General features: G+C 38.6%; 1 protein-coding gene across 1 annotated transcript; it reads left to right on the top strand.

Annotated features, from left to right (window-relative positions):
• Positions 1–573: 573 nt before the first annotated feature.
• On the top strand, positions 574–23,880 carry ATP6V1C1 (ATPase H+ transporting V1 subunit C1). Its single transcript, XM_074898614.1, has 13 exons — positions 574–674; positions 5,980–6,162; positions 8,646–8,713; positions 9,852–9,937; positions 10,941–11,035; positions 15,998–16,089; positions 17,175–17,273; positions 18,611–18,679; positions 19,912–20,004; positions 20,092–20,185; positions 20,706–20,803; positions 22,019–22,145; positions 23,293–23,880. Exons 2-13 carry the CDS (start codon positions 6,031–6,033, stop codon positions 23,386–23,388), a joined length of 1,149 nt encoding a protein of 382 aa, XP_074754715.1. The 5' UTR covers positions 574–674; positions 5,980–6,030; the 3' UTR covers positions 23,389–23,880.
• Positions 23,881–26,528: the final 2,648 nt, after the last annotated feature.

The raw sequence follows: 26,528 nt of genomic DNA, 5'->3' as shown, positions 1-26,528 counted from the left end.
CACTGATAGTTTTGATCACTGAGCTACCGTTGCGTTTTCCAAGACTGTGTGTTTTCCAAGAGCCGATCTGAGGAAAATTAGCCTACCGCGGCAAGAACACACAGGTTTTCAACCCTGACTAGCCTTCTCCGCCCTAAGGGCAAAATCACATAAAGCCATCTTAACACCATCTGCTTCCTTGCGGTGAAGGCGGCCGCTCAGATCCATATGTGGTTTTCCCACAAATTCTCTAATCAAGCCCAGATTTATCAGAAGTGGCCGGAGCCTGCTGTACCCTGAGGCAGCCAGTGCTGACCCGGTCCCGAGGCGGCTAGTGCTCCCTGGAGCCGGCCGGGCCCTGAGGCGCCCGTGGCAGCCGTAGGAAGCTCGGCTCGGCACCCCGAGGTGGCTGGCGGTGCCCGTGACGGCGGCGGTGCCCGGGCGAGCCCCGGCTGCGGGCTGAGGAGCAGCGAATAGATGGACGCGCCGGGCCGGGTCTCGAACCCCAGGCCGCACTCACTCGCTCCCTGAGCGGACCTGCCAGTCACTGCGCCCCTGCGTCGGCACGCCCCGCTCCGCCGTCTCGTGACCGGCGCTGCGGCGGCGTCAGCTGACCGGGCGCCTCACGTGACCTGCTGGCGGGTGTGCGGGCGGCGCGCGGCTGCGGCTGCCGGCGGGGCATGGAGCAGTGACGGGTAAACGCCGTGGGGAGCCGCCGCCGGCGGGGCCCGGGCACGGGCTGAGGCGGGGGGCGAGGGCGAGGGCCTGGGCCGCGCCCCAAGCGGCTAGCGTAGCGCTCCGGCCTCCCGCGGCGGCGAGCCGCGCTGGGCCTGGCGTGAAGGGCAGCGTCGGCCGGGCCCGGCGGTACCGCGGGAGCCCGCCCGCCGCTGCGTCTCTCAGGGGCTCTGGCAGGCCTCGGCGCCGCTCCGGGGACGGCCGGGCGTCGGGACTGCCCTGCCGCCGCTTGCCGGCCTCCCTTGCCGGGAGTGGGGTAGCTGCGGTGGGGTTTTTATCTCGCGGAGGGTGAAGTGAAAGCGCGGTGCTGGGAGCGTGTGCCGGTGGCTGCCGGGGCAGCTGCTGCCTGCCCGGGTTATGGGCACTGTCATCTAATCCCTGCGATCCAGATCAGTGGCTGTGGGGAGAGTAAAGCCAGCTCCCCCCGCCCCGTGTGCCAGCCCCGGATTGCCTCTGCACAAGGCGTATGAGCTTTCCGTTGTGAAATCTTCCTGGGCGTAGCTCTGGCTTCCTCATTGTGGCCGCTTCAGTTTATAAAATGTAGAGGCAGTGAAGGCCAAACGCCAAGAGTCAGAGGTGTTTTCTGAGAGTGAGCTTGAAGAAATAATCTCTTAGGGACTTAGTGCGTGATATTGGGAGACTTCTAAGTCACGTTGGTAAATTGAGCTTTCCTGTTGAGCTAAATAGGAAAGAAGAAACAATTGTTCCCTCCCCCTAGCCCTGTTGTTTTTGAAAAATTCAGTGCACAGTGTCTTAGCTGAGATTTGGTTTTGACATCGTAATATATTTTTCCAGGTACAGCACTGAAACAGCTGTTTAGTGGTTTTATTGCTTATAGTCTAGTATATTGAATGGGAAGATTTTTCTTTGGAAATCCATTTTTTCTAATAATATAGAAATGAATCTGTATAAATTATGGGTTGTAATGCAAAAATAAATTTTAAATAATATTTTGGACTTACCTTGGGCATTAGAGTAGTCAAAGTTCAAAAACAAGTACTCCAGAGGAGAGCTTCAAGGGATGAAATATTTCAAGCATTTTATGGATGAGTTGACCTTACTTGACTATCAGAACATCTTGGCAATGTGTGTGTGTTACTTTAATCTGTTTGTAACAGCACGTGGAAGACTATTACACTTCAAACTTACGTTGCCGATATGCTTATGAGAAAGTGTCAAGGGAAACTATGGGATGCTGCCCAGTTCTTGAATCTGACATGTGAAAAATGTGTTCTGATGTATTTCTAGTATTAAGCCCTTATAAATAAGAACTTGCTTTCTTCATTAGTACTGAACAACATGAAGATCGGTCAAAGTGCTGCTGGTTTTGCAAAGTTAAATACTTTTTTTTGGAGATACAGATTGTTTGGTTGTTCAGTATTAAAATAGTAATGTCATGACCTGTGAAATTTTAAGTAGCAAGGTAGCTAGCTCAGTGCTGTATATAAAGTTGGAATTCTAGAACCTGTTCCTGGAAGTCCTGAACTTTGGTTTAGCATGATGTATAGAGAGATTCTTGTATAGAATTTCTTTCTCATTTTCCTGAGTTCTTGTTTTTTTCAGTTGTATATCAAACACCTTTTGCTGAAGTTGGCCAGAAAATGCTTACAATGGCATCTCAAAAGTTTCACTCCTTAACAGCTGGCTTTACCCAGATTCAGCAGACCATAGTTTCCACTCAGTATCGTAGTACGGTAGAGTATCAAATGGACGATATTTAGGAAAAAAACCACCACCTTGAAAGCGTTAGCATGATTAACTATACTTGTGCTATAGTATTGAATGTTTTTAAATGAATCTATTTATGTGTTATAGGCAATTCCATTTATGTATGCGGATATCCATTTATAAATATTTCTTCTCTTGAAAGCATACATCAAAACCAATTGAAATAGCAAAAATAGCTACCTGATTAGGTGAAACTATGCTGTGACAAATTCTACTCAACAGTGCCTTACAGAAAAGTGCTGGTCATAGAGGGACATGGTGTAAACAACAGTTCACTTGTCCATTCTTACTGTTTATTCTAGGTTTTATTTGAACACTTGGTATTTCCTGCTTTATTCTGTGGTTCTTCTCTTTAAATTTCATGGCTTTCATTCTACAGTGGGTCAGTATGTATTTTTTGGCTGACTAGCATTTGTTTCTGGTTTTCTTACTATTCTGTAGCACTTCTCCTTTCTTCACTTCTTGTTTATTATTCCCCATAGTTCTGACTTCAAACTCCATCCCCCCCTCACACAAACATACAAACATTTAAAACTCTTCTACCAGGCTTTTTTTCCACGTATGTATTTGACAATACCTCCATTGAGTAGGGACCTGAAATGGGGAATCGTTTTACTTCCCACGGCTGTCAGAAATGGAACAGAGCTTCAGGAAAACCAACAACACAGAAATGGTGAGGGAGGACAGGGAGAGAAGTCCACTAGCTTAACAGTTCCTGGAGCTACAACTGTTCCACCTGTGCCTCTTTGCTTTGAGCAGTAAAAAAGGGCCCTCGTTATTCAGTTGAACAATCCATTTTTTTTCCTCTAATATTAAGGAATCGGGAAGTGCTCTAGTTTGTTGGGTTTTAAGCAGGCAAAAAGATTTGCTGCAAGTCTGTCAAGTGTTTGTAACTTCAGGCTTGTTTATGGTAGACTTGTCATCATATGAAGTCTGTACAGCTGGTCTTTGAAAACTAACTTTAAAAGATTGTAAGACTTCACTTATTGAAAACAATTATTCTTTGCAATGGGTCTATTAAAGATTTTCCCTGGGAAAAGATGTTTAGATTTTTAAAGGTGAACTGGTTTTCCCAATCTGTAATGCCTGGAATGAGACTGTGTCATTGTAAACATGTAACTGTTTCCTTAGGTGATATAATCTCTGGAAACTTTATAAATATTCTTTAGGGGCTATTTATGTTTTATTGGAAAACATGAGAATGCAACGTTCCATCCGTCTTACTGAGTAGGAGTCTGGATTTCTACGTTATGGCTCTTCTGTGTTTTACTTGGATATTTGCATGCTGCGGCTGCCACCACCTAAACTAGTTTATTTATCCACATTTGTTCCAAAGCCTTTTCTGGTCCTAGTCTAGTCAAATCCAAACAAAAACTAATTTAAATCTTGAACACTTTGAGTGTGTGTGTGTGTCAGCTGTAGTGATGTCTCCCTGTGTGGGTGAAGTTTACTGTAAACTTGGCTGTGTCTTTTATAGGGCTGGAGTTCAGTGTAGTGTAGGAAAACATCATGTGCAGTGCATTCGCAGAGTTTGGCATGTGTTAAGGAAGATAATGTATCAAAGTAGTCTGAATAAGGAAATTTTGTCTTGTTCCAAATCGTTGATAGTTAGTAGACCTCCCATGGAGGCCTGTTATGTGAGATAATTCAGTTGGTGCTTCCCTAAACAAAGAAGCCCTGTAACATGGTGATGACTGATGTTGCTTTAATTTTTCATGGTATCTCCCAGTATCAAAATCATCAGTACGGTATGACCAAGGATTATTACAGTATCTGCTTTGGAGCATGAGGGGCCAGTGGTGCCTGAGGGGCTGTTGGCATGGGTTTCACCCCCCAATCTGATTCTGCTCTCAGACTTTCCTCCAACAGTCAAGGCCACAGCACCAGGAAGGAAGTAGACCCAGTCTTTCTACCTGTCCTTTTCAGAGATAGGACACCTTTTCTTACCCATACTATTTCCAGAAGCAAAGAACTCCATATCCTTTCTCGTTCCAGCTGCTTTGGCAACTTGCTAGGGGAGAAGAGAGCGTAGTGCTAGTGAGGAGAGCACAGATAACTTCCAGATTCTTGACTTTCTGCTGTTGAATAGAACCAGCTGTGCAGGTGCATGGCCCCAGTACACAGCACTGGGCTGGGTCAGGCCAGACAAGCTTGTGGGGAGTGGGGCATGTGTCTGGTCTTGTAAATATTCTGATCTCTCAAATATCTGTACCCGCCTTGGCATTGTCTGTATTTAGGATTATAGCACTGTGCTACTACCTGATAATGCAGTGTCCGACATCATGGACTGTGCACTATCAAGAGCCTCAATAACTGGATGTTGTCATCTCTTGTTATAAACAAGGCCCCGTAACTGAAGGAGGATGGCTGTTATGCCAGTGACAAGATGTGCTTCATATTAAATTAATGGTTGGTAAATTTTCTTCAGCTGTAAGCTTCCCGAGTAGCTGAAAAAAGAATCAGCTAACAGGCATTTATATAGCTCGTCTTTAACTTCAACACCCTCAATAACTTGTTGGTTCTAGAATAATTACATAGATGAAGGATCTGTGTGTGTTGTTTTGGGCCAAGTTTGCTACTGTGTATTAATTATTACAGATACAATATTTGATTCTCTCTCAAAAAAACCCCAAACTGAGGGCTGTGGTCTGTGCTCATTTTGAAATGTAGGTTAGTCTCTCTCAAAGCTGCTACAGAAGACATTGCAAATATCAAAATTTGACATTTAGATTCTGTCAAGGTATGCTTTGATTTTGTTCTTCACTACTTTATTAAAAAAATCTGGTAATTCTCATTCAGCTTGTTCTGTTTCCTAGTGACAGAAGAACATATATACTCTTAACTTCTTGAGCTTGTTTGCAAAGTAGCTGAATTTGTATTTAGTACGGATACTCTTTTGACTAATGCCAGTATGTGTCATGGTATTGAAGGTCTGCAATGCCAACCGAGATATCAAAACTAGAAAGTGTCCTCCTTTTTGTTGAAATTTTAAGCTCCCAGGAGAACCGTCTTTACTTCGAAGAATAAACTAAAGTTTATCACATTTAAATGTTTTTTTAGGCATTTACTCACTTTAAAACACTGTCATAATCTAAAAAGTTATTGGAAAAGCTATAATGTCAGAATTAAAATTTGGGATTTATTTTCTCTTACATGTTCAGAATAAGTTGTCTGTTATGCTGGAAAATACATACAGCTGTGAAGATAGAATTTGGGTCCTGTTTGATTTATTTTCAGTTAGATTGTTTGCTTATTATCTTTTGTGGAATTGTAGTTGAAGGATGCTATTGTTGCAAGCTCAGCCCACTTTAACTTGCAGGATGAGCAGTTTAAAAAGACTTTCCAACAGTGCAGATGTGATTTGGAAAATAAGAAAAAGTGAATTTGGAACCATATGATGATACTCTTGGTAAACTCTCTTATAGTGACTGGAACTGCACTTTAGTAACATGGAATGAGATATTTTTCTTCAGGCAAAGCACTGAATCCTGAACTAATGGCAGATATTCTTCCCCCTCCTCACTTCCCTTCTAGTAGCATCTTACATCTATCTTCAGAAGCAGAAAGCGTCAAGATAAAGACTCAAAAATGACTGAATTCTGGCTGATCTCTGCTCCTGGGGAAAAAACCTGTCAACAGACATGGGAGAAACTACATGCAGCAACTACAAAAAATAACAATCTTTCTACTAATTCTAAGTTCAATATTCCAGACTTGAAGGTATGTTAAGTCCCATGTCATGTCCTAAGAAATATCTTGCATCATCTTTGTTTCTTTAGACTAGAACTGTAGATGGGGAATATTTGCAGACTTTTTAGAGAGAACAACTGACTTCTTTTGATGATTATGTGTGGCTCTAAAACATAATTTACACAATGGTTATCTGTCTGAAATTCTAAGTTAAAAATTCTTCACGCTTAAAGGTTCAGCAAGCTGCATTCTTTCAACTAATACAGCAGTTTTTCCAGGGATAGTGGTCTTCATACTGCTAGCTGGAGAAGAAAATTAGAAGAAAAATGGAGACTTGTGATCTGAGTATTCAGATGATACAGTTTCCTTTCATTTTCTTGTTTTTTTGTTTGTTTGCTGTTGGGTTTTTTTTGTTTGGTGTTTTGTTTTTTCTTGTGAATTGTCTGCTACTCCTTTTCTGGCTGAGATGCTGTGAAAAGTCTCAATTTAAAATAAAGGGGTTGATCAACTAGCTGCTGCCTTTTCTCTGTCTGGAAGTAATGTTCTTCAGTTGGAGTAGTGGTTGTCTCTCCATCTGAACATTCCAGTGTGACCTGCCAACATGTGTTGTAGCAAACGGGAGGAAAACTGTTTGAACTGTTACTGTGAGAAGTGAACTGAAACAAAATCTGAAAGCAGTTTCTCTTGGTTTAATGCAATTGTCAGGTTATGGAAAAGTTATGAGCCAGTGTATTCGTTAGGGAAAGGTCATCCTGACACATGAATGTTTCTTGAACAAGAAGAATTTTTAACTCAGTTTCACTGAGTGAAAGCTCATTAAAGTATGTCATAATGAAGAGAGAAAAATGCCACCAATCTCGGCCTACAGAAAGGATCAAGTTCAGGTGGCGTGATGCCTTGTTTCTGTCTCTGCTAAGGAATGGGCCTAGGACACAAAGTGCTTCAGTGTGTCTTTTAAGAGGATCTTCCAACTGCCATAACTTACGTTCGCATTTAGATTGTCCTGAGTTGTTTCAAGAGATAGGGTAGTAAAGGTCAGAAGAGGGACTATAATGACTGTCAGTCTCTTCCTAGGAGATCCTTGGACGTGAGTCAGGACACTTTTCAAACTGTAGGATGCCTACAACATTTAGAAAAGTTATCACTGAAAACTGATGTGGCCTATTAGTGTTATAAATGATTGGTTTTGTTTCTACTCCCTAAAAGGGGCAAAAGCCGAGTATACTTTTCATACAATGGGAGACAGTCTGGGTTCTGTGGACCTAGTAAAACTGTTTAAGGAGTGAGATCATGAGATCCTTTAATTAAAACTCATCAAAACAGTGATTTAGTCTCCACTGAACAGCAGGCTTATTGCATAAAGACTTATCCTGTGGCTTGTGACTAGCCAAAACATTAGCTTCCTTATTTTGCATGTAAGTCAGAAGAAGGTGTGGCATGGAGAGCGATTTGGTTGTGATGTTACTTACATAATTGTGCTCCTTTCTGCTTTAAGGCTAACGAGAAGAGGAATCATGTAAAGTTGAGTGGTCAAATATGTAGAACAATGATGCTAGACTTTGCTATAATAGCATCTTGTCTAGATGGAAGATTCACTTATGCCTAATAATATTTTAGCTACTAGTTTATATTTCTTGATGAAATATTAAAGATAAGGGTTTTCATTTTGAAGGTATCTCCTACTTTAATTGAACAGAATGAACAAATACGTAAGTACTGAGAGAACCAAAGAAACACTGCTATTATATGACCTATTTAAAAATAATCACACTTTAGCTGTTTAACTTGAGCATAGTTGTACTGGTTTTATGCTTTTTGATGTCTTAGACCCATTTGAGACTTGTTTATGCAAGAGCTAAACAGAGTATTTTACTGTGCTGCAATTTTCATGTTTATACCGAGTGTAAAACGATGTCATCCCTGGCCCCAGAAGGGTGTGTGTGTTGCTCTAGATTATTACATGAAATTAGGGAAGAAAGTGTTTTCTGGAGGAGAAGGGAAGAAAGAGTGAAAGCTTGTAGACAAGCTAGATATTCTATCACTCCAGATGCAAAAAGTCCAGACTTTTGGTCTGACTGCTTCAGTACTCTTATCTTCAAAGTTTTTAATGTTCTGGTTGCCTCCAGCACTGAGATACCTGATTACAGAAATTTCAGAGTTGATCTAAAGTAGTAAATCAAATGCTGAAGCAAGTGACTTGTGGGAAATGCAGCCAATTTGTAATGTAGAAGTTGTTTTAACATGTTCTGGATGATTGGAATACAGGACTGAAACTGAACCAAACTAGAGTGAGTTAGATCTGATACAGTGATAGTTTAGGAGTATCTTGAGCAAATGAACTTTTAAGTTGATGAGAAAATGTGATTTTGTTTAATCTACAAGTCTGAAATCTTAGAGTATTTTATGTAGTTCTGCAAAGCTACCTGATCATGAGATTTAGCTTTTATTGTTATTTGGTTTTATCTTTCTATGTTTATATGCAATTGCTAAAGCATTTTGATCTTTCCTTCTAGGTTGGCACACTGGATGTTTTGGTTGGTTTGTCAGATGAGCTGGCTAAACTGGATTCGTTTGTGGAGGGGTAACTATTTTTACTAGCATGCAAAATACTAGAATAAGGATGTGATAGTTTGAATTCTAATAATAGACAGGTTATTTCCAGCTTTTTTTGTTTCATAGTGATCATCTGCTGGCAGTCAGCAAGCTAAGATTTCAGGAAGCAAAGCTGCTGATTTTCCTAGTATCTGCACTTTAAAAAAACAAAGCCTGAACTTCTTGCAGAATAGTGGGACATTATGCATTGACAAAGGATGGTTCTCCCTGTAGTAGTGCTGTGTGCTGCTGCGTCCTAGAGAACTGTTAAGGGTTGAGCTTGACAGCTGCAGGAAGTAATAGTGAAATGGAGTAAAAACTTTTTAGCAAGTTAAAGTAATATTTACAGACTTTGAGAAGGTAAGCAGGTTGTTTCCTAATCCACAGAGGTGATTAAACAGCATCAATATTAAAATGTAAAACCTATGAACCTATTAATCTTGAAGAAACTAATGGTCCTTTGAAAGTGATTTTGAGCAAATATAGCAAAATTTCATATAATTTGAACTTGTGGAGCCATCTTCTGTTTCAAGGAGAGAAGTGTTAAGCAGTTGTTTTTAAATGGAAAACGAAACTATTTGGCATGACACATGTGAGTAATATTAAACATAGCTTTTTTAGTGGGGAAGTTAGGTCTTGAGTGTCATATCTCATGAGGGCTTAGGGCTGGGGTTTCTCCATAGCTGTTCAGTTATCTGTAGTGTTTCGTTGTCACAGCTGTCTTGTGTTTAATTTGGATTACTGGTGATTTCTACCTCACTATCTATTTTTAGAGAGGCATTAAGATATTGAAAGTACCACAGGCTTCAAAAAAAGATTGGTGTATAGTCAGATTACACCTGAAGTCAACCCTTGTTACTTGGAGGCAAGGAAAGTAGTCTCACCTTGTTGAGAACTGATGAGTAGCAACATTATAGAAGGATTTATATGAAGTTTTGGCCTGTATTTGACAAGTTGAAATCCTTCTGAGTCTAGTTTGTGCTCTTGGAAAGCTTGTATGTAAAGCAATCAACTCTTTCTTCTCTGATCCAATCTCAGGCAATTTCGGATCAGTTTCATAAATGTAATTTCTCAAAATGGCAGCTTTTTTCATTCTTTTTTTCATATCTTTATCTTTTATTTTTCAGTGTTGTAAAGAAAGTGGCCCAGTATATGGCTGATGTTCTAGAAGACAGTAAAGATAAAGTTCAGGAAAATCTTCTGGCTAATGGAGGTAAAGTGTTAACCATGATATACACACCCTGAAAGTGTAGGAGGGAAGGCAGTCATCGTGAAACATACTGAATGCTGCTTCTCTGTGTGACATTCTGCAAACCTAGTTTAGGTGTGGAAGTAGTTTTTTCCATGAGTCACTTGCCCTGAAACGAATTATAGGATCCAGAATGGCAAGAAATTAGATTTACATGTTAAACACTTACAGAAGCCTTTTGATCCTTTAGGGCTCTATTTTGTCATCACTCATCTCTGGTAGAACATAAAAATTACTGTTACTGATCACTGTAAACATGTATTGTATTTTTTGTATTAGTCTGTCGTCTGAATAGGTATGATTTTATGTAAGCTATGCTGGAACATTCAGTTGTTCCCAAATTTTGATAGAATGTCTTTATAGGACTGGTTGTCTCATGGAAATATTTGTCCATTTTATTATAATAAAGAGTTGCACTGGTCTCTAAATCCCTATTTTATTTTCGAAGCCATTTCATGAAACTTAACACAGCTTATATTGATGCAAGAGAGGCTACTGCGAGTGGATTAACATGAAGACAAGTGCAGCAGTCCTAATTAATACATTTATTCTTAGATAGGGGCTTGGACTATGTCTTTCTCACAGATAGTTTTACAAAGCTGTTGCTTCAGGTGAGCCACATAATCTTTGCCTTTTTTTTTTCTGTTGTAACCCTCACTCCTCCTGCCCAGTTTTCACACAAATCAAAAAATAGTTGGTATACTCTGTACTTCTCCAGCCATCGTTAATTTAATAATAAATCTCATTTATAGTCTGCAGAGGTGGAGAAACCAATATCTTAAGGCAGACATCACAAATAGCTTAAAACTTGTTTGTTACTTTGAAATTTCTTAAGCAGCAGGGTCTACATGTGAAGGTCTACCAACAATATGTTACAGTACTCTTCTGTTACAACAATCCTACGTGGACTATAATACATCAGTCTTCTTACTGTCTGTCTTAACAAAGTTGTTCTTTAATATTTTAGTTGACTTGGTCACCTATATAACAAGGTTCCAGTGGGATATGGCCAAATACCCAATCAAACAATCCTTGAAGAATATTTCAGAAATTATTGCAAAGGTAAGGTAATTTGTTTTAAAAAAACTTTCCTATTTGAACTTGTGATATTTATGCACAAAACTTGGTACTCAGAGCCATTTGCCTATTTTTGTTAGCCTCATGTAACTTTGATAACAATAGTTGTAAACCTGGTAGCAGTGTCTATGTTTGAGTAACCAATGCAGTGTGCTAGGATGGGGATAGGATTTGGGAGTGCTCCCTGAAGACCATTGTGCTGTCTTTTTGTCTTTTCTGATTTCTGTTTCCTAAGGTCACTGAGTTAACAAATAAATAGCTAGCAAATGATGGCACTTAGGTTTAAATTTTGCTATATTGGCATGCCATTTGTCTGATGTTCTCAAACTTTGTGGGCTTTTAGCAGTGAACCAGGGAATGAGCTTACTTTCTGAAAGCTATGGCTCTCAGCTGTGAGGGGAAAAATAAGCTTTCAGTGTTAGATGTAAGAAAAGCTCATTTGAGTGTTGTCATGGGTTTTCCCCCTGTCTTTACCTCACTAAAATTTTTTGCACTTTGGGGATTTCCTTTGGTTTGCACTTGCTGTGAGCATAGATAGGGATCCTCAGCAGTGACTTACTGTATTCAGTGAAAGAGTTCTCTGTAAGCTATCCTTGCATTAGTATCTTCACAGCTTTCTCAGTTTTGTTTTCTGCTTTCTGTAATCTGAAAACTGACTCTTGGAATTATCTGTGTCAATAAAATACGTAAGGAAAAAGAAACAGCTGCTCTGGGTACCTATAGAGACAGTTCTTGGTGATGTATATGTGGGGATTGGGGTAAGTGCTGGCAGACTTGTGCTTTGCTGATACTGCAGATTCTCTAGATGTTAGTCTCTTTCTGAAACTATTAATTTAAAATTTTTGTAGAAATTACAAAATCTTAATATATGGTACATAGCTCTCTGAGAATGCAACTAACGCTTTCAGTTTGGTATTTTCTTTGGGGCTATCACTGCATCTTCAATCTACTCCACAAATTACACTTAGTACCTATTCCTGGAAAACATCTGCAGTGTGGAGTTTTGCTGGAGGAAGACTGACTGTCATATGACTCTTAAGATTTCTGCATTAAAAATATCCCACAGATACTGAGATTATTATTTTGTATCTGACACTACTTAAGTACATAAGCCTTCAGAAGAAGATATCAGAATGAAGCATTCAGCTGTTTGCGAATACTGCTTGCCAGGTATAGGCATGAAATTTAGGTTGGGAGAAGAGAAATTTGATGGGGAAAGAGGGACAGAGAGAACATAAGACAGGGTGAAGTGGTATCTACAAGTCTTATCGGGGAAGCGGTTCTTGAAAAAGTTCCTTTCCTTTGGTTTGGCCTTAGAATAGGAGTGAACATTACTGAATTAAAAAGAAAAAGAAAAAGTCTTCAACCATGTTTTGTCTAATTTTTGGAACTTAACCTGTTGCCATAGTATAGAACTTGGTTTTATACCAGTTAAGTTTGTTGAAAAAGCAACAAAGAACATGGAGGGATATGCCTTTCACTGAAGTATTACCAAGGATTCAGTGCGTGTTATCCTGTGTCCAGGAGTTTGCTAATTAAATTACCTGCTTGCAGCAAAGTTGTGCTCCAGAATTTGAACTTGAAATAACTGGCTTGCATTCTTCATCTAATTTAGGAACCTTATTAAATTACTAGACTGGATACTAAGAGCAGAGAAACCAGTCTTCTGGAGTTTGGCCTGAATCATCCTGTTGTGGGTTTTAATTTCTCTGCATGTTTATCTGTACCTGTCTTCTATAGGAACAGCTTCAGGGACACCTGTGTTGTAAATCTCAAGTCGTTTGAAAGATGTTTTCAGTTGTGAGCTGCAGATGTGTGTCTGTAAAATGTAGAAGAGAAGGAAGATAACTGAAATCGCTTTACATTCTTGCAAAAGTGATGCCTAGGAAATAATGTCACAGGACTTGAAGCAATTTTGTCCCAAGGCAATGAGTCCTGATATAGTTAAAATAATTTTGGCATGTGATAAACATGAAGATATAGGAAAATTGGTAGAGCTACATTAATTTGTGAAGCCTCTTGACATGTTGATGTCAAAATAACTTGAAAAGCTTGTCAAATCATGAAATACTACTTTTAGTGTATAGTTTTATATTTTCCTCAATATAGCAGCAGATTCTGATGTCTGCCAAAATAAGAGTAATGGCAGCTGCAGTGGGGAGTTTGTCAGTTGAGGAAAAATTATAGTGGTGTTGGAAACATTTAAAATAAAAGGAAATCTACTGAAACTATCAGTCAAGATTTTCAGCTTTTAACTTTCAGAAGTATTGTGAACTCCATTGTCAGTACTGAAGACTTCGAAGACGGTATCTGTGCTGTGTGAGAGCTGTCACTTAATCTAGTCATTCTCTGTATTTATTTGAAATTATTATTGTAAGACTGTTATGCAAGGAGACAACCTCAGTAGCCTTAGGGCCCTAGTTCAACATTTTCAGCATCCCGGGTATCTACTGAAGTACAACAGCTCAGTTGTATAGTTATAAGAAGACACTTCTGTATTGCTAACGCCTACATAAGTGCTTTAAATATCTGGATTGTGCCATGTGTAGAAATGGGCCCACTATGTTAGTTTGATGCTTTCTTTAGCAATATCATGAGTCTGCCTCATTTTGCAATGACATTTATGAGTTATTCACCAATTCTACTACCAAATGGAAGTTTGTATTTTTGCTTTATTTGGCAGTTTTACACAAATACATTTTCAACAGCTCTGCTGTGACATTGAGGTTTGTGGTTCTGCATTCTCTTAACGTTTTAATAGGAAGCAAAGCTGATTCTTTCTTACAGTAAACTCCAGTCAGTGCAGCAGTAACAGGCTTCTGTCTAAGCAGTCATCTTGGCTACTGACTTTACAAATTAGAGCAATTAGAATATTGACAATTAGGAAATGATGAATGGAACTGTTTCATAAAGGCAGTGTTTGGTATCAACGGTTTTTGCTTTTTGTCACCGAACAATGCATAGTTAAGACTGTTGTTGAAAGTTTTGATCCTTGGAAAAGGTGAAAGGGAAGATTGTCAGTCTGGGAAGAAGTCCAAATGCACAAAGGTGCTAGCTTCTGATTGCTTTTTCCCTAATGATGTATCAAAAAAAGTGTTAGTGCCACTTCTTGTAGTATAAAAAAATTTCCATGAAGATGTGCACTTCGTGATTCCTACTGAAATGTTCCACATGCTTTGCCATCAGTTTAAGAATTTAAATAACTTTACTCACCTGTTTAAAAAGTAAACATTTTGTTTAAAGCATTGCTGTATCTGTAAAGGTGCAAGCTGTTAACATGTTACCAAGTGACCGTTCTGGCAGTTTCAGGCTTTTAATGACCTTCCTGCTACAGGCAAGTGAATTTATGTGTTACCATAAACAAGGTTGCTATATAACTAAGTGACTTTGCTTTTAAGAGGGATTTATTTTGTGGAAATAAAATAGTATCTTGATCCCTAAGCTGAAGTGTTGTATGCAAACGAAATGTTTTGTCAACAGTCATAAGTCCTAATAAAGGGAGAGTCCCTTGACTGTGTTCAGATAATTGTCCCTGGGAAATTTTATGTTTGTGCCTACATACCATAGCGAGGAAGCAGTGAAGGAGGGAGGAGGCAACATTACAATGCCAGACCAGTACTGTACCATGTTCTTTCAGTTGCCCAACATTTACAAAGTGTATCGATTTTTAAATATTTATATAGCATACATGCTGATAGGAGTATGATTAAATGTTTAAGACCAACTAATTGCTCAATTTGTATTGTCTTGTTCCCTTTGCTGCCAAGTTACCTAGCTGGGCATGAAGCATTTCTGGTACTCATTCTAATTAATCCTGGAGAGTGGATTTGAGAAAGGTGGCTTGCTTCAGCAGCAATGGGAAGCTGAATGTGAGAGTCGGTCTAAACAGTAAAATGGTTGGAACTTTGTTGTGAAAGTTTGAAAGATGATTGAAGGCTGCCAGTGACATTAAATGTAGAATGCTGCCTTTGCTTGCTTTGACAGATATATTTATTGTCTGAAATAAGTTGGATTCAAGCCTGAAATACTGGTTATCTGTCTACCCTGGAACTTAACCCTGTGCAACTTCAGACGTTCCAGAATGCATACGTTTTTACTAAATGAAGCAAGTCTCTATAAAACAGATTTTTCTTTATACTTGTAAGCTACTGATAATGTAAAACAGCAGCATAGAAGATGTCTTTGTGAAGGGAGATGGTGATACAATTTATTGTATATACCTTTACAAACATACAGAACAGGAAATATCTCTGTTTGGGGGGTGAAAAAAAGACATAAAATAATTGTGGCAATATTTAGAACTGTAAATAGTAACAGCCATTTGGAATCAGGCAGATGGTGCATTTAGTTGATATTCTGTCTTTGAGTGACCAAGGCTGTTTGTCTCAAGGAAAGGTGCATATTGCAGTAAGCAAATATAGTGCAGCAGTCTCTTCTTAAGTTGTAGATAATGCAAAGCATTAAGGTTTTGAGTTACTGAGTTCTTGATTTGCTACTTGTAAAATTGTACCATCATTCTTGTCACTGAAACTCTAATGAGGGGAAATGATAATGAGAAGTGAGATTACAGCAGGAGGAGATGATGCCCAGTGTTCGCAAGTGTACTTGTATTACAGTAGGTAGGTAAACTTCAGATGCTCTCTCCTGCCAGCTATGGAGTGTGAGATGTCAAGGTGATGGAGTAATGATCAGCTGGATGTAGTAGTATGTCCAGTTGATATCAGAATATGTGTAACTTTTATTATTGGCTGATTTTCCTTTAAAGCAATTCTGACTTAGAGTTTTCTGAGTGAAGTTTGTCAAGCACTAGAGAAATAAACATTTTAACTTGCATATTTTTCATTAAGTTGTTGACATCATTGTTGACAGATGTAAGCTTTGAAATTGAGAAATCACTTAAACTATTCTAGTTCTTTAGACACTGTTCCTTTTCTTTATATCTTTAAGGGAGTAAACCAGATTGACAATGATCTGAAAGCAAGAGCCTCAGCATACAATAATCTGAAAGGGAACCTTCAGAATTTGGAAAGAAAGAATGCGTAAGTCACATTGTTGCTAATGTAGCACAGGAAGGTTACCTAACTATGAAAACTTAGTTGTGTGCAAAGAGGCACAGGCTCTAAGCTTAATGTATTTTTGAGGTGTTTATCAATCTTGAATAACCACTGCCATAAAAGAACATTTATTAGCAGCTGACTTGCTGGCAGTAGCTCACTTGATTGATAACCAATTATGAAATGCCCCAAACCATGTACAAATAGTGTAAATCGCTGGAGCTTCTGAGAGAAGCTTGCTGTTAAAGTGGCGTGTAACAGTGCTACTTAAGTGTCTGTCTAAACAAGGACATCTTTCCTTGCACTCCAATTTATGCTTCAAGCGTATTAATGTTACTGGCTTTCTTCCCTCAAAATTAAGGAGCAGAGACACAGCTGTTGCATACATGCAAGTAATAAATTAAATAAAGACTTCATGTTGTCTTGTCATGTACATATGATGATTATTTGAAATACAGTTGAGGTACAGTGGTTATTCTGTGCAAATATGGCTGATTAATTGACCCAACCCTACTATTACAGTTAATGGTACAAGCCTGCTGGCTGATCCAGAACCATGGGTCATACTAATGAAAGTTATTTTATGAATGAGCCTTGAGCTCTGTCTTAAGCCATGGCAATTTGTCAGCTAAGCCCCGTTAAATCTGTGTATGTTCTTAGTCTTTTTGAATATGCTGCTTTAAATTTTTATTGAGGTTCTGTATGTAGGTCATACTAGGTTAGTTATAACTCCAAGGCTCCATATATTAGGCTTCACAATTAATGGTTTTAATGGTTCTTGTGTTTTTAAATCGCTTTTTAAAAGAGAAGTCGGTTTAAGTGTGTTAGGTGTTTGGAATATGGAAATGACACGCAGCAGTGGAGCTACTAATAAAAACTTTCAGTGACTTTAGACAGTAAGATTATAAAATGCACATAAGGACATATTTTTTTTTATTGCTCTGCTAATAGTGAATGCTTAATAAATTTTATTTTTGAGAATGCTATACTGTCAAGCATTGGAAACTGTTGTCCAGATGAATTAAATTCTTAAACATGTATTTATTCTGTCTGGTTTTGTTTCTCTGCAGGGGAAGCTTGCTAACCAGAAGTCTTGCTGATATTGTAAAGAAAGAGGACTTTGTACTTGATTCAGAATATTTGGTCACGTTATTAGTGATTGTACCAAAGTAAGTTTATTGTTTGTCCTAAAAGCAGGATAAAATAAGAAATTTAAATAACTCATCCCACAACCCTGTAATACTGTAGGAAAGGACATGTGAGTTGGGGGTTTTCCTGAATGAACTAACACAGCCTTTTGGAAGCTTAATAGAGGCAGATGAGCCTGTGTACCTGTATTTCGTTGTTCATGAGAACTCATCATAAGGAATGCTGAGTGCTCATGAATTTCTTAAATAAACTTATGTTTCTTATCTAATATTAGCCATGGCTAGTCATGTTGAAGAAGGTATCCTTATGAAAATAAGTACTCAGTAAAAACATGACTTGTCTTATATTAGAAGGCTTAATGATTGAATTATCCTGGTTAGGACTATTCTGGCTTTCACCACTTAGTGAGCAAAGTGAACTCTTTACTACTTTGTTCTGCACTTTCTCAGATTGCCATAGTGCGGTTTTTTACTTATCTAAGTCTCAACCAACGGAACACTGCTTATGTCATATCAAAGGTTTACTGGGAACAGGTCGTTCTTGCCTTAAATGTTTAAACAACACAACCCCCACCTTTTCCCCTGGCCAAGGAAAGTGGTGATACAGATGTCCTTATGAATCTTGTAAAATGAGAAAATGGCATTAGACTGTCTTTCTAGATTTGGGAACAGAAAGAGCTTCTAACTTGTAAAGATAGCCAGTAGGCTGATTATCACATGAAGTGGTAGTTTGTCACATGTGAAACTCTGGTGGAGGCAAAAGTTTTGCAGTGGCTTTAGCAGAAAACAGGTGGTTAGTACATCTCAACTGTTATTTTTCTTTTAATTTTTACTTGGTTTTGGTGTTGAACGGTGGAACCTCTTCATCACCAACTACAGAAAGGCAGGGCTTCCAAAATTCTCAGTGGTCCTTCAGGCATGTGCAGGACTCTGGGGAACACATTTGTAATCGTGGAAAAAGTATTCCTATTAGTAACTAGTAAGAGCAGAGTTACATAAGGAGTTTCTGATAAACCTTGACAGTTAAGTCCATTTGGTCCCCTGAGATCTTTAAGTAAAGTTGAGTAATTTAATTTCATAGTTCTTTGATTTAGAAAATTTTACATTTGTGAACTCATAGGGATACTGAAGATAAAATATCTTACTTTTGCTACCATTATAGTTTATTTAGCAATAATCTTAAAAACAGCATGAGGAGGACTGTGCCTGATGTCTTGTGTATTTCTGACAGCATACACCTGGGTTGGAAGATGTGATAATAAAATGTTTTTAACATTTTTTAGTAAAAACTTGATCCATTAGTCTGAGATTTCTTACTATGGTACTAAAAGTCTAACCATAACCTGTGTGTTCCCTAGGTTAAATTATAATGACTGGGTTAAGCAGTATGAAACGCTAGCAGAGATGGTTGTACCACGTTCCAGCAAGTAAGTTGTTAAATGCTAAGTCTCATATTTGAATGTGCTATATTTTGTAAGTGTTCATCTGTAGTGACTTTGAATTTTAAAGATTGCTCAAAAACTCGTCAACATGTCTAGCTTTATAGATTTATCTGATCAAGCTTGATTATTTTGTAGTTGAGTAAAAATTCAAAGGATTTGTAACTCTAGGGCTGACAAAGTTATCAAACTAACTTATGTAGGAATAGTAAAAGAATTGAAAAGTTAATCTAGTTCAGATCAGGCACATTCACCTTCAAGGCAGTGCATGGTGAGGTTTAGCTACAAATACTAGTTGCTAGCATGTAAGCTTTATGCCTGTATTCAGAGGACTTGAAACAAGTTACATATACCTTTGAAAGCTGCTAAAGAACAAAGAATGAAAGCATAGATGGTTTTGTTGTGCACAAAGAAAAGTAACTTGTCTCTTCTCGGCTCACAAAGGTCCTCAGTACCAAGCTGGTGCTTGATGTCTGTGATGGGTACGACTGAGGCCAGGATTTGATAATACTGTTAAGCCACTTTTCAATGTGGTTACAAAGTTGCTAAATAAAGTCAACTTACATAGTTCAAAGCATTGCTGTGTTGTTAATTTTAACTGACAATGAGGTTTTGATCAGGCAGATCTGATACTACCAGCTCTATGCCAGTTATAAAATTTGAACTTGCTCTGGCTAACTTAATATTTGAGTTGGATCAACTTAAGTCTAGTGGGACATCTGCCAATGATTCTTATTTAATTATTGCGAAACCGTGATCTAGGAATAGCTTGTGGTGACTTGTTAAACTGTAGGATAATGCTTGTACTAAAGACAGTATGACAGTATGATTTTTTTTTTTTTTTCCTAAGGTGAAGTACCAAAATAAGCAGTATTGTCTTGAACTATAACATAGTAGATCTAAGGGTAATCTTTATGGCCTAAGAAACACTTTTTCTTAACAACCTATGTCTTTTTAATTTGTGTCCTTTTCTATTTTAAATCAATTTCCTTTTTCTTCAAAACATGAATTTCTAAGATGCATTTTTCTAACATGCATTTTCAGTATTAGACCATCTTTAGTTTCCTTTTCTGTAAAATTATCTTAACTTGAACAAATTATACAGACATGTATGAAGTGTTTCCAAGTGGTGAGGTCTCTGAATGTGAAATGGAAACTGCCATCCTTTATGAGTGTGGTGACTTGAAACTTATTAATTCTGAGACTTTTTTTCTGTGTAGTGTACTCTTCGAGGATCAAGATAGTTACCTTTGTAACGTCACCTTGTTCAGGAAGGCGGTGGATGACTTCAAGCATAAAGCCAGAGAATATAAGTAAGATTATTCTGTGTGTGTTCTGTCTCTCATGCTTAGAAGGATCTCTAGATAGTCACTTATGATTGTATTCACTTCCAAATGCAGATTTATGGTCCGTGACTTCCAGTATAATGAAGAAGAGATGAAAGCGGATAAAGAAGAAATGAATAGACTGTCAACTGACAAGAAGAAACAGTTTGTAAGTCTATATAAACTAGTCATTATAGAAACATAAGACATCTAAGTCTTCTTATTGCTACATAACAATTTCATGAACTTGTGATTCTGAGAAAGCATTGCAAGCATGACATGACATAATCAGTCTGCCACCCAATCTGCTTAGGGATAATTGAGTTTCCTGTAACACAGATGCTCCTCACTGCATTAAACCATGTGCTAATACTGCAGCTGATAATATATGAAGTTTGAAAATGGACAAGTGTTTGAAATAATCACATATTACTACAGTGGTACTTAATATAGTTAGCCCACAGAAGCTGAGATGGTGTACTGAAGAGACAACGGAAGTCTCATTAGATTTCTCTTTACCTAGTATCAAAACACCCTTGAGCCGTTATGTCCGTAGTGAACTCTGTCTTTAAATTGTCTTTATTATCTCAGTACAGATACTGAATATCTGCTCAAACGTGCTTAATGGGCTGAATTGTTTTTGTTTAAATTTGAATAGCATAATTTTTTTTTCCTCTTCCCTTTCACAGGGGCCTCTAGTTCGGTGGCTGAAAGTTAATTTCAGTGAAGCTTTCATTGCATGGATTCATGTGAAAGCGCTACGAGTTTTTGTTGAATCTGTTTTAAGGTAATAAGGCAAACCTGAACAGTGCTTTTCTTCCTAGACTTTGTAAGAATTTACATCTAGCTTGGGTTTCTCAAACTGAGGTGTGTCAATGCCACTCATCTGGGAAGAAGGAAACAAGTAGGGCGGTAAGAATAGCTGATGTCAGTAGCTTTTGTTGCCAGTTGTGGAATATTTGAATCAGAGAAAGGTTTGAGTTGGACCTTAAAGATCACCTGGTTCCAGCCCCCTGCCATGGGCAGGGACACCTTCCACTAGCCCAGGTTGCTCAAAGCCCCGTCCAACCTGGCCTTGAACACTGCCAGGGAGGGGGCAGCCACAGCTGCTCTGGGCAACCTGTGCCAGTGTCTCACCACCCTCATCATAAAAAATTTCTTCCTTTACGTCTAATCTAAATCAACCCTCTTTCAGTTTAAAACTATTACCCCTTGTTCTACCCCTACACTCCCTGATAAAGAGTCCCTCCCCATCATTCCTGTAGCCCCTTTAAGTACTGGAAGGCTGCTATAAGGTCTCACTGGAGCTTCCTCTTCTCCAGGCTGAACAACCTCAACTTTCTCAGCCTGTTCTCGTAGGGGACAGTTCCTCAGAAGGAAGGACCTGGATTTTTTGAGTTGAAAGGGTTTCTGCCCTAGTCAGAAAAAGGAAAGTGTTTTTTTTTATAGCCTTTTTGGTAAGTTATCATAAAGGAGACAACCAGATGAGAAGAATTTTTTAAAATCACATTAAATTGCATTCTAACCTGTTTCATAGCTGCTATGAGCTTATTTTGAAGACAAACTTGAACAAGCAATAAAGCTGTACTTGGTTTGAATATCGACAAATATTTCCACACACCTAGAGAGCAGAACTAAGTAGAGACTAGGTTCTCCACCTAGTGGCATAAGCAAAGTCTTGCAAGTAAATTAACGGGAATGTTCAAAACTTAAAGTCTGAAACTTTAGGTAACTTCGAGAGGTGTACTAAGTAGTCAAGGTTTTTAAATTATTTAAAAAGCATTTAGACTTCTGTTTTGTTGTCTTAAACTTGAAGAAACGTCCTGCTTTACTGATACCTTGTGAATTGTAGAAACAGAATGGTCTTGCAAAAATGAAAAGGAGCAGAACTTCCTCTTCAGCAGTAGGGTTCTTCCTCAAAATAAAATAAAACAATTCTGCTTTGAAAGATAAAAGAAGGTTTATTTCAGCGTTTTCATACTTTTCTCCTTGACTTCCTCAGGTATGGTTTGCCAGTTAACTTCCAGGCAATGCTGCTTCAGCCTAATAAGAAAACAATGAAGAAACTGCGGGAAGTTTTGTATGACTTATATAAACACCTTGACAGCAGTGCAGCAGCTATCATTGATGTAAGTATTTTTGTAACTGCTACTTTCCTTCAACATTAGGTTTAGTCTGCTTAACCAAAAAAGTCTATTTGATTTATTAAAAAGCTGTACTGCTCTATATTCTCCATCATTCTCTCACAGTACAGAAAAATTATGTCTCTTTATAAAAATGCCACTTCTATTTTACATTTTTGCAAAGCAGATGGTATTTAAAGTTGCAACCAATGCATCTTACAAGCTATCTGATATAAAGTCTGAAGTAATTTCTTACTGCATTCTTTCCTACTACTGATGTAAAGATATGGGTTGCGCACATATCCCCTAAGAATTCAACAAAGTCAATTTTGATCTGAAACTAGGCTTAAGGAAGTTGAACGTGCTTCATATCTCTTTTGAGCCCAGAAGGAATACATAAATTGTCCACAGTCTACAGTAACAGTGGCCTTAATACTGAAACAACTTTTTTTTGGTTGCATCACTGCCTTGTTGAGTGAACATACTTGTCCTTCTCCGCTGAAGGAGGCTGAATTGATGTCAAGATGGAGTCATCCTTTCCATCTGTAGAGGTCTCGTTTTCATATTTAAAACTGGTTTGCTGTGAGGCTTATTCTACTAATTTGTATTGAAAAACGATGCTTTTCGTAGTTAACAATTAACTAAAGGTAGGCAGGCCTCAAAATGAGTTCAGCTGAATTTAAAAAAAAAAAAAAAATCTTTAATTTTATATTTAATGTTTTGCCAAAGTATTTTCAGGACATTTTGGGGAAAGGGAATGTGAACTAGTTAAGATGAGAATTAAAGATGCTGAACTTAATGTAACTTCTTGGATCATTCAGCACCCTGTAACATTCTTTTCCTATGCTGTCTGTTTAGTAGTAGAGAAATGCAATTGCAGTACTTTTGCTTCCATTTAGCAGCAGTGTGTTTACTATAGAAACATACGTGGATTACTGATACAAAACGGCTTAGATTTTGAAAAAGCATTTGTATTTCATTTTGAAAAATACTGTTATTTGTCAGAGTTCTAACTTTGTGCTTAAACAGTCACTTGAATGTGAAAATTTAATCTTGGCCTATTTTCTTTTAAAACAGACAAATGTTTCATCTACTTCTACAAATAGGAGTTTGAATTGTGAGAGTGTAACTGGTTTCAAAATTTTCTTTGCAGGCAACTATGGATATTCCAGGCTTAAACCTCAGTCAGCAGGAGTACTACCCATATGTGTACTACAAGATTGACTGTAATTTGCTGGAATTCAAGTAAAAGTTCCCTAACATGACAATCTTCTCAGTGTTGGTGTAAACAAACAGAAGTGAGGTTGAAGTATAGTAATACTTTTAACACTCTACTAATCTTATGCTTGCTTCTTATGTTAGGTGAATTTAACACACAGTGGTCCATCTCTAGACATTTTCTCTTTAATCTGCTTTTAATCAATTATGTCTGTAAATGTATATTGAGAGAATTGAAGTATTTATAAACAGAGTGATTTATTTAAGGAAAAGCTCATTCCTCTTTCCTATGGTGGTCTGTGTTAATTCCATTTATCATTGTTTATAAAAAAATGTTTACAGAAGAATAGTGTAAATGATCATGGCCATTTTGTTAATTTGATTTAGTAGATACAATTGTGTTAACGTTGTTGAACTGTGATGTAAAGTATGTAAAATTGGTATGAAATTGTGTTTTCTGAATGGTTTCAAGTTACAATTTAAGCACTGTAAACACAGGAAAAAATAAACATACCTGTGCAAATGTGTCACTTTCTTGTACCACATATAACTGTAAATACCTGTGTCTACACTGAAGCAATGTATTAAGTCCTTGAAACTGATGTTACGTCCTGCATGCAGTGGTGCAGAAATGCAATTGACTTCAGCACAAATACTTTTAAGAGATGCGGGTATGTCTTTTGCTTTGTGCTGAAATGCTCAAGTATGTTGTTTGGCCACCAAACCTATGTATGAATGTTCTTCATGTTTATATCTTCGTGAATCTAAAGAAAATATGAGATGATTTTTGGGAAGATTGGAGTAACTGAGATGCTGACAAGCTAGGCTGACCTGGGATTTCTTGATAATTCTTTGTTCTTTTCAATCAGTTGAATCTTGGGCCTACTTTATGGCTTTGAATACTGTACTATTAGATGCTCACTTTTTTTTCAGCAGCATCCTTTCTACCATACAGGGACTATGACAGCTTTCTTATCATGTGTATAGAGGGGTTGTTTATTTCAGTAACAGTTATCACAGCTATTACAAGTATTCTACATATTCCAGTTGCTAAATATGCAGTTAAAACTCCAGTACTTTTTAAAACTGAATTGAATTAAGGCTGAGACTGGAGGAGCACTGATCTGTCAAAATCAGTATTTGAAGTACTGTGACCACTGGATTTTTTTTCCTCTAATTTGGTCCCTAACTGAAAATACCAGTACTGTGAATCTAAGCAGTATAGAGCTTTCAGCTATAGAAAATCTAACCATGAATCAGAAACTCTTTTGATGAACTTGCTATTTTTGATAAAACAACATTGAGATCTCCAATTATTAAAAGGGCAGGCTCGGTTTTGTGTGCAAGGGTTGCATCTAACTACTGATAATGAAATGGGGTTTGAAGTCTGTAAAAAAAGAAAAAATAATTTACTGTATAAAATCACAATTGTTCTTACTATTTTTTTGTAGGTAAAAGGGGAAAGAGTGAGATCAACTGTTCAGCTGTGCTTACACTCCCATGTCTGCTCTTACTTCCTTAGAGAAGATAACAGCTGCTTACTCTGTTGATCAGGTTAAAATGTGTGAGTTTATCACCCAGCTCCACCCCTTCTGCTGACTTTTGTAATTACTGTGTACAAAGATTAGTCATCCTGGTTCTGAGCTCACTGTAACAGAGATAAACTACTTAGGGGTAAAGAGGTTGGTTTTGGTCCACTGGAAGTATGTAATCCTGCTTTCCTGTTCACAGAAGGAATCAGGCTAAACCGCTGTCTCTGTTCATCTTAGTTCCCTTTTGATTTTGTTTTCAAACCCTACAAACAAGTGCAGTATAAAGGTCTAGAATTCCAGTAAGTACTGTACAAACTCCTTTGCTGTGTATGTTGTCCTCTTCAAGGGACCCAGTGCCTACTAAATCAGCAGTAGTCTTTTCCAGTGAATGGAAGCAAGAGGTAGCTGGACAGTAGAATGACATCACCACCTGAGGTGAGGGAAGCAGTCACTGTGCTGAAAGAGGGATGTGATATGCTTTGTAAACGGGCTGACAGGCACTGCATGAACTTCAGCAGAGAACTGCAAAGTCTAGTCCTGGGCAGGAATAGCCCTTGTGCACTAGTACAGGCTTGGGGCTGACTAGCCAGGAAGAAGAAAAGGACCTGGGACTGCTTGTAGAAAACGAGTTGCACTTGGGGCAAAGGCCAACCATCTCTTAGGGTGGTGTTAGGAAGTAGGTAGCCATCCTCCCCCAATATCTGGCACTTGTGAGGTAGCATCTGGGCTCTGCACTACAGGAAATGGGAGTGCCATAGTGGAGGAAGTCCAGTGGAGGTTACTCAAGCTTGTCAGGGGCTGGAGCACCATGACATACTGGGAAAATTGTGTTTCTTCATCACGGGGAAGAGACAGACAGAAAGCAAAGGTCAGATATTACTGATATTTGCAACTGCCTAAGCACTTCCCAGAGTTACAGGGTAGTAAGATGAGAGCCAGAGGACACAAGTTTGAATACAGCAAAGTCTCATTAGAGGCTGTGGTGGGTTGACCTTGGCTGGCTGCGAGATACCCACACAGCTGTTCTCACTACTCCTATTCAGTGGGACAGGGAAAAGTGAAAAAGCTCAAGGGTTGAGGTAAAAACAGGGAGATTGCTTACCAGTTACTGTCACAGGCAAAACAGACTTGACTCGGGGAAGATTTAGTTTATTGCCAATTAAAATAGATTCGGATGGTGAGAAGCAGACAAATAAAACACCTTATCCCCATTCTTTTTTCTGAGGCTCAACTTCACTCCTTTATTCCTAACCTTCCTTTAGCACAGAGGGATGGGGAATGGTGGGTTATGGTCAGTTTATAACAGTACCTCTCTGTTTCACCTTCTCACACTTTTCCCCTGCTCCAGTGTGGCTCCTCCCACAGGCTACAGTCCTTCAGTATAAACCTAGTGTAGCATGGGTCCTCCAGGAGCCGCATTTCTTTGAGGGCATGTCTATCTCATCTGATTTGGGTCCTCCACAAGCTACAGTGTGCCTACCTGCTCCAGCATGGACCTCTCCATGGGCTGCAGGACAATACCTGCTCCACTGCGGTCCACTCTATGGGCTGCAGGGAAATACCTGCAGTGTGTTTCCTTTTAGCGATGCATCTAGACTGGGGTTATCTGTGGCTGAACAGGCTCAGAGCTGCTGTCTGC

Source organism: Athene noctua, chromosome 2 (genome assembly GCF_965140245.1).
Source record: "Athene noctua chromosome 2, bAthNoc1.hap1.1, whole genome shotgun sequence".
NCBI classification, from domain to species: Eukaryota; Metazoa; Chordata; class Aves; order Strigiformes; family Strigidae; genus Athene; species Athene noctua.
This window is presented reverse-complemented; position numbering and strand designations above follow the sequence as displayed.

Excerpts from the sequence above, each read along its gene's own strand:
- ATP6V1C1 (XM_074898614.1), top strand. The coding sequence starts at position 6,031 with ATGACTGAATTCTGGCTGATCTCTGCTCCTGGGGAAAAAACCTGTCAA. Across the intron at positions 20,186-20,705 it reads CTGACAAGAAGAAACAGTTT|GGGCCTCTAGTTCGGTGGCT; the intron begins GTAAGTCTATAT and ends TCCCTTTCACAG. Across the intron at positions 20,804-22,018 it reads TTTGTTGAATCTGTTTTAAG|GTATGGTTTGCCAGTTAACT; the intron begins GTAATAAGGCAA and ends TGACTTCCTCAG.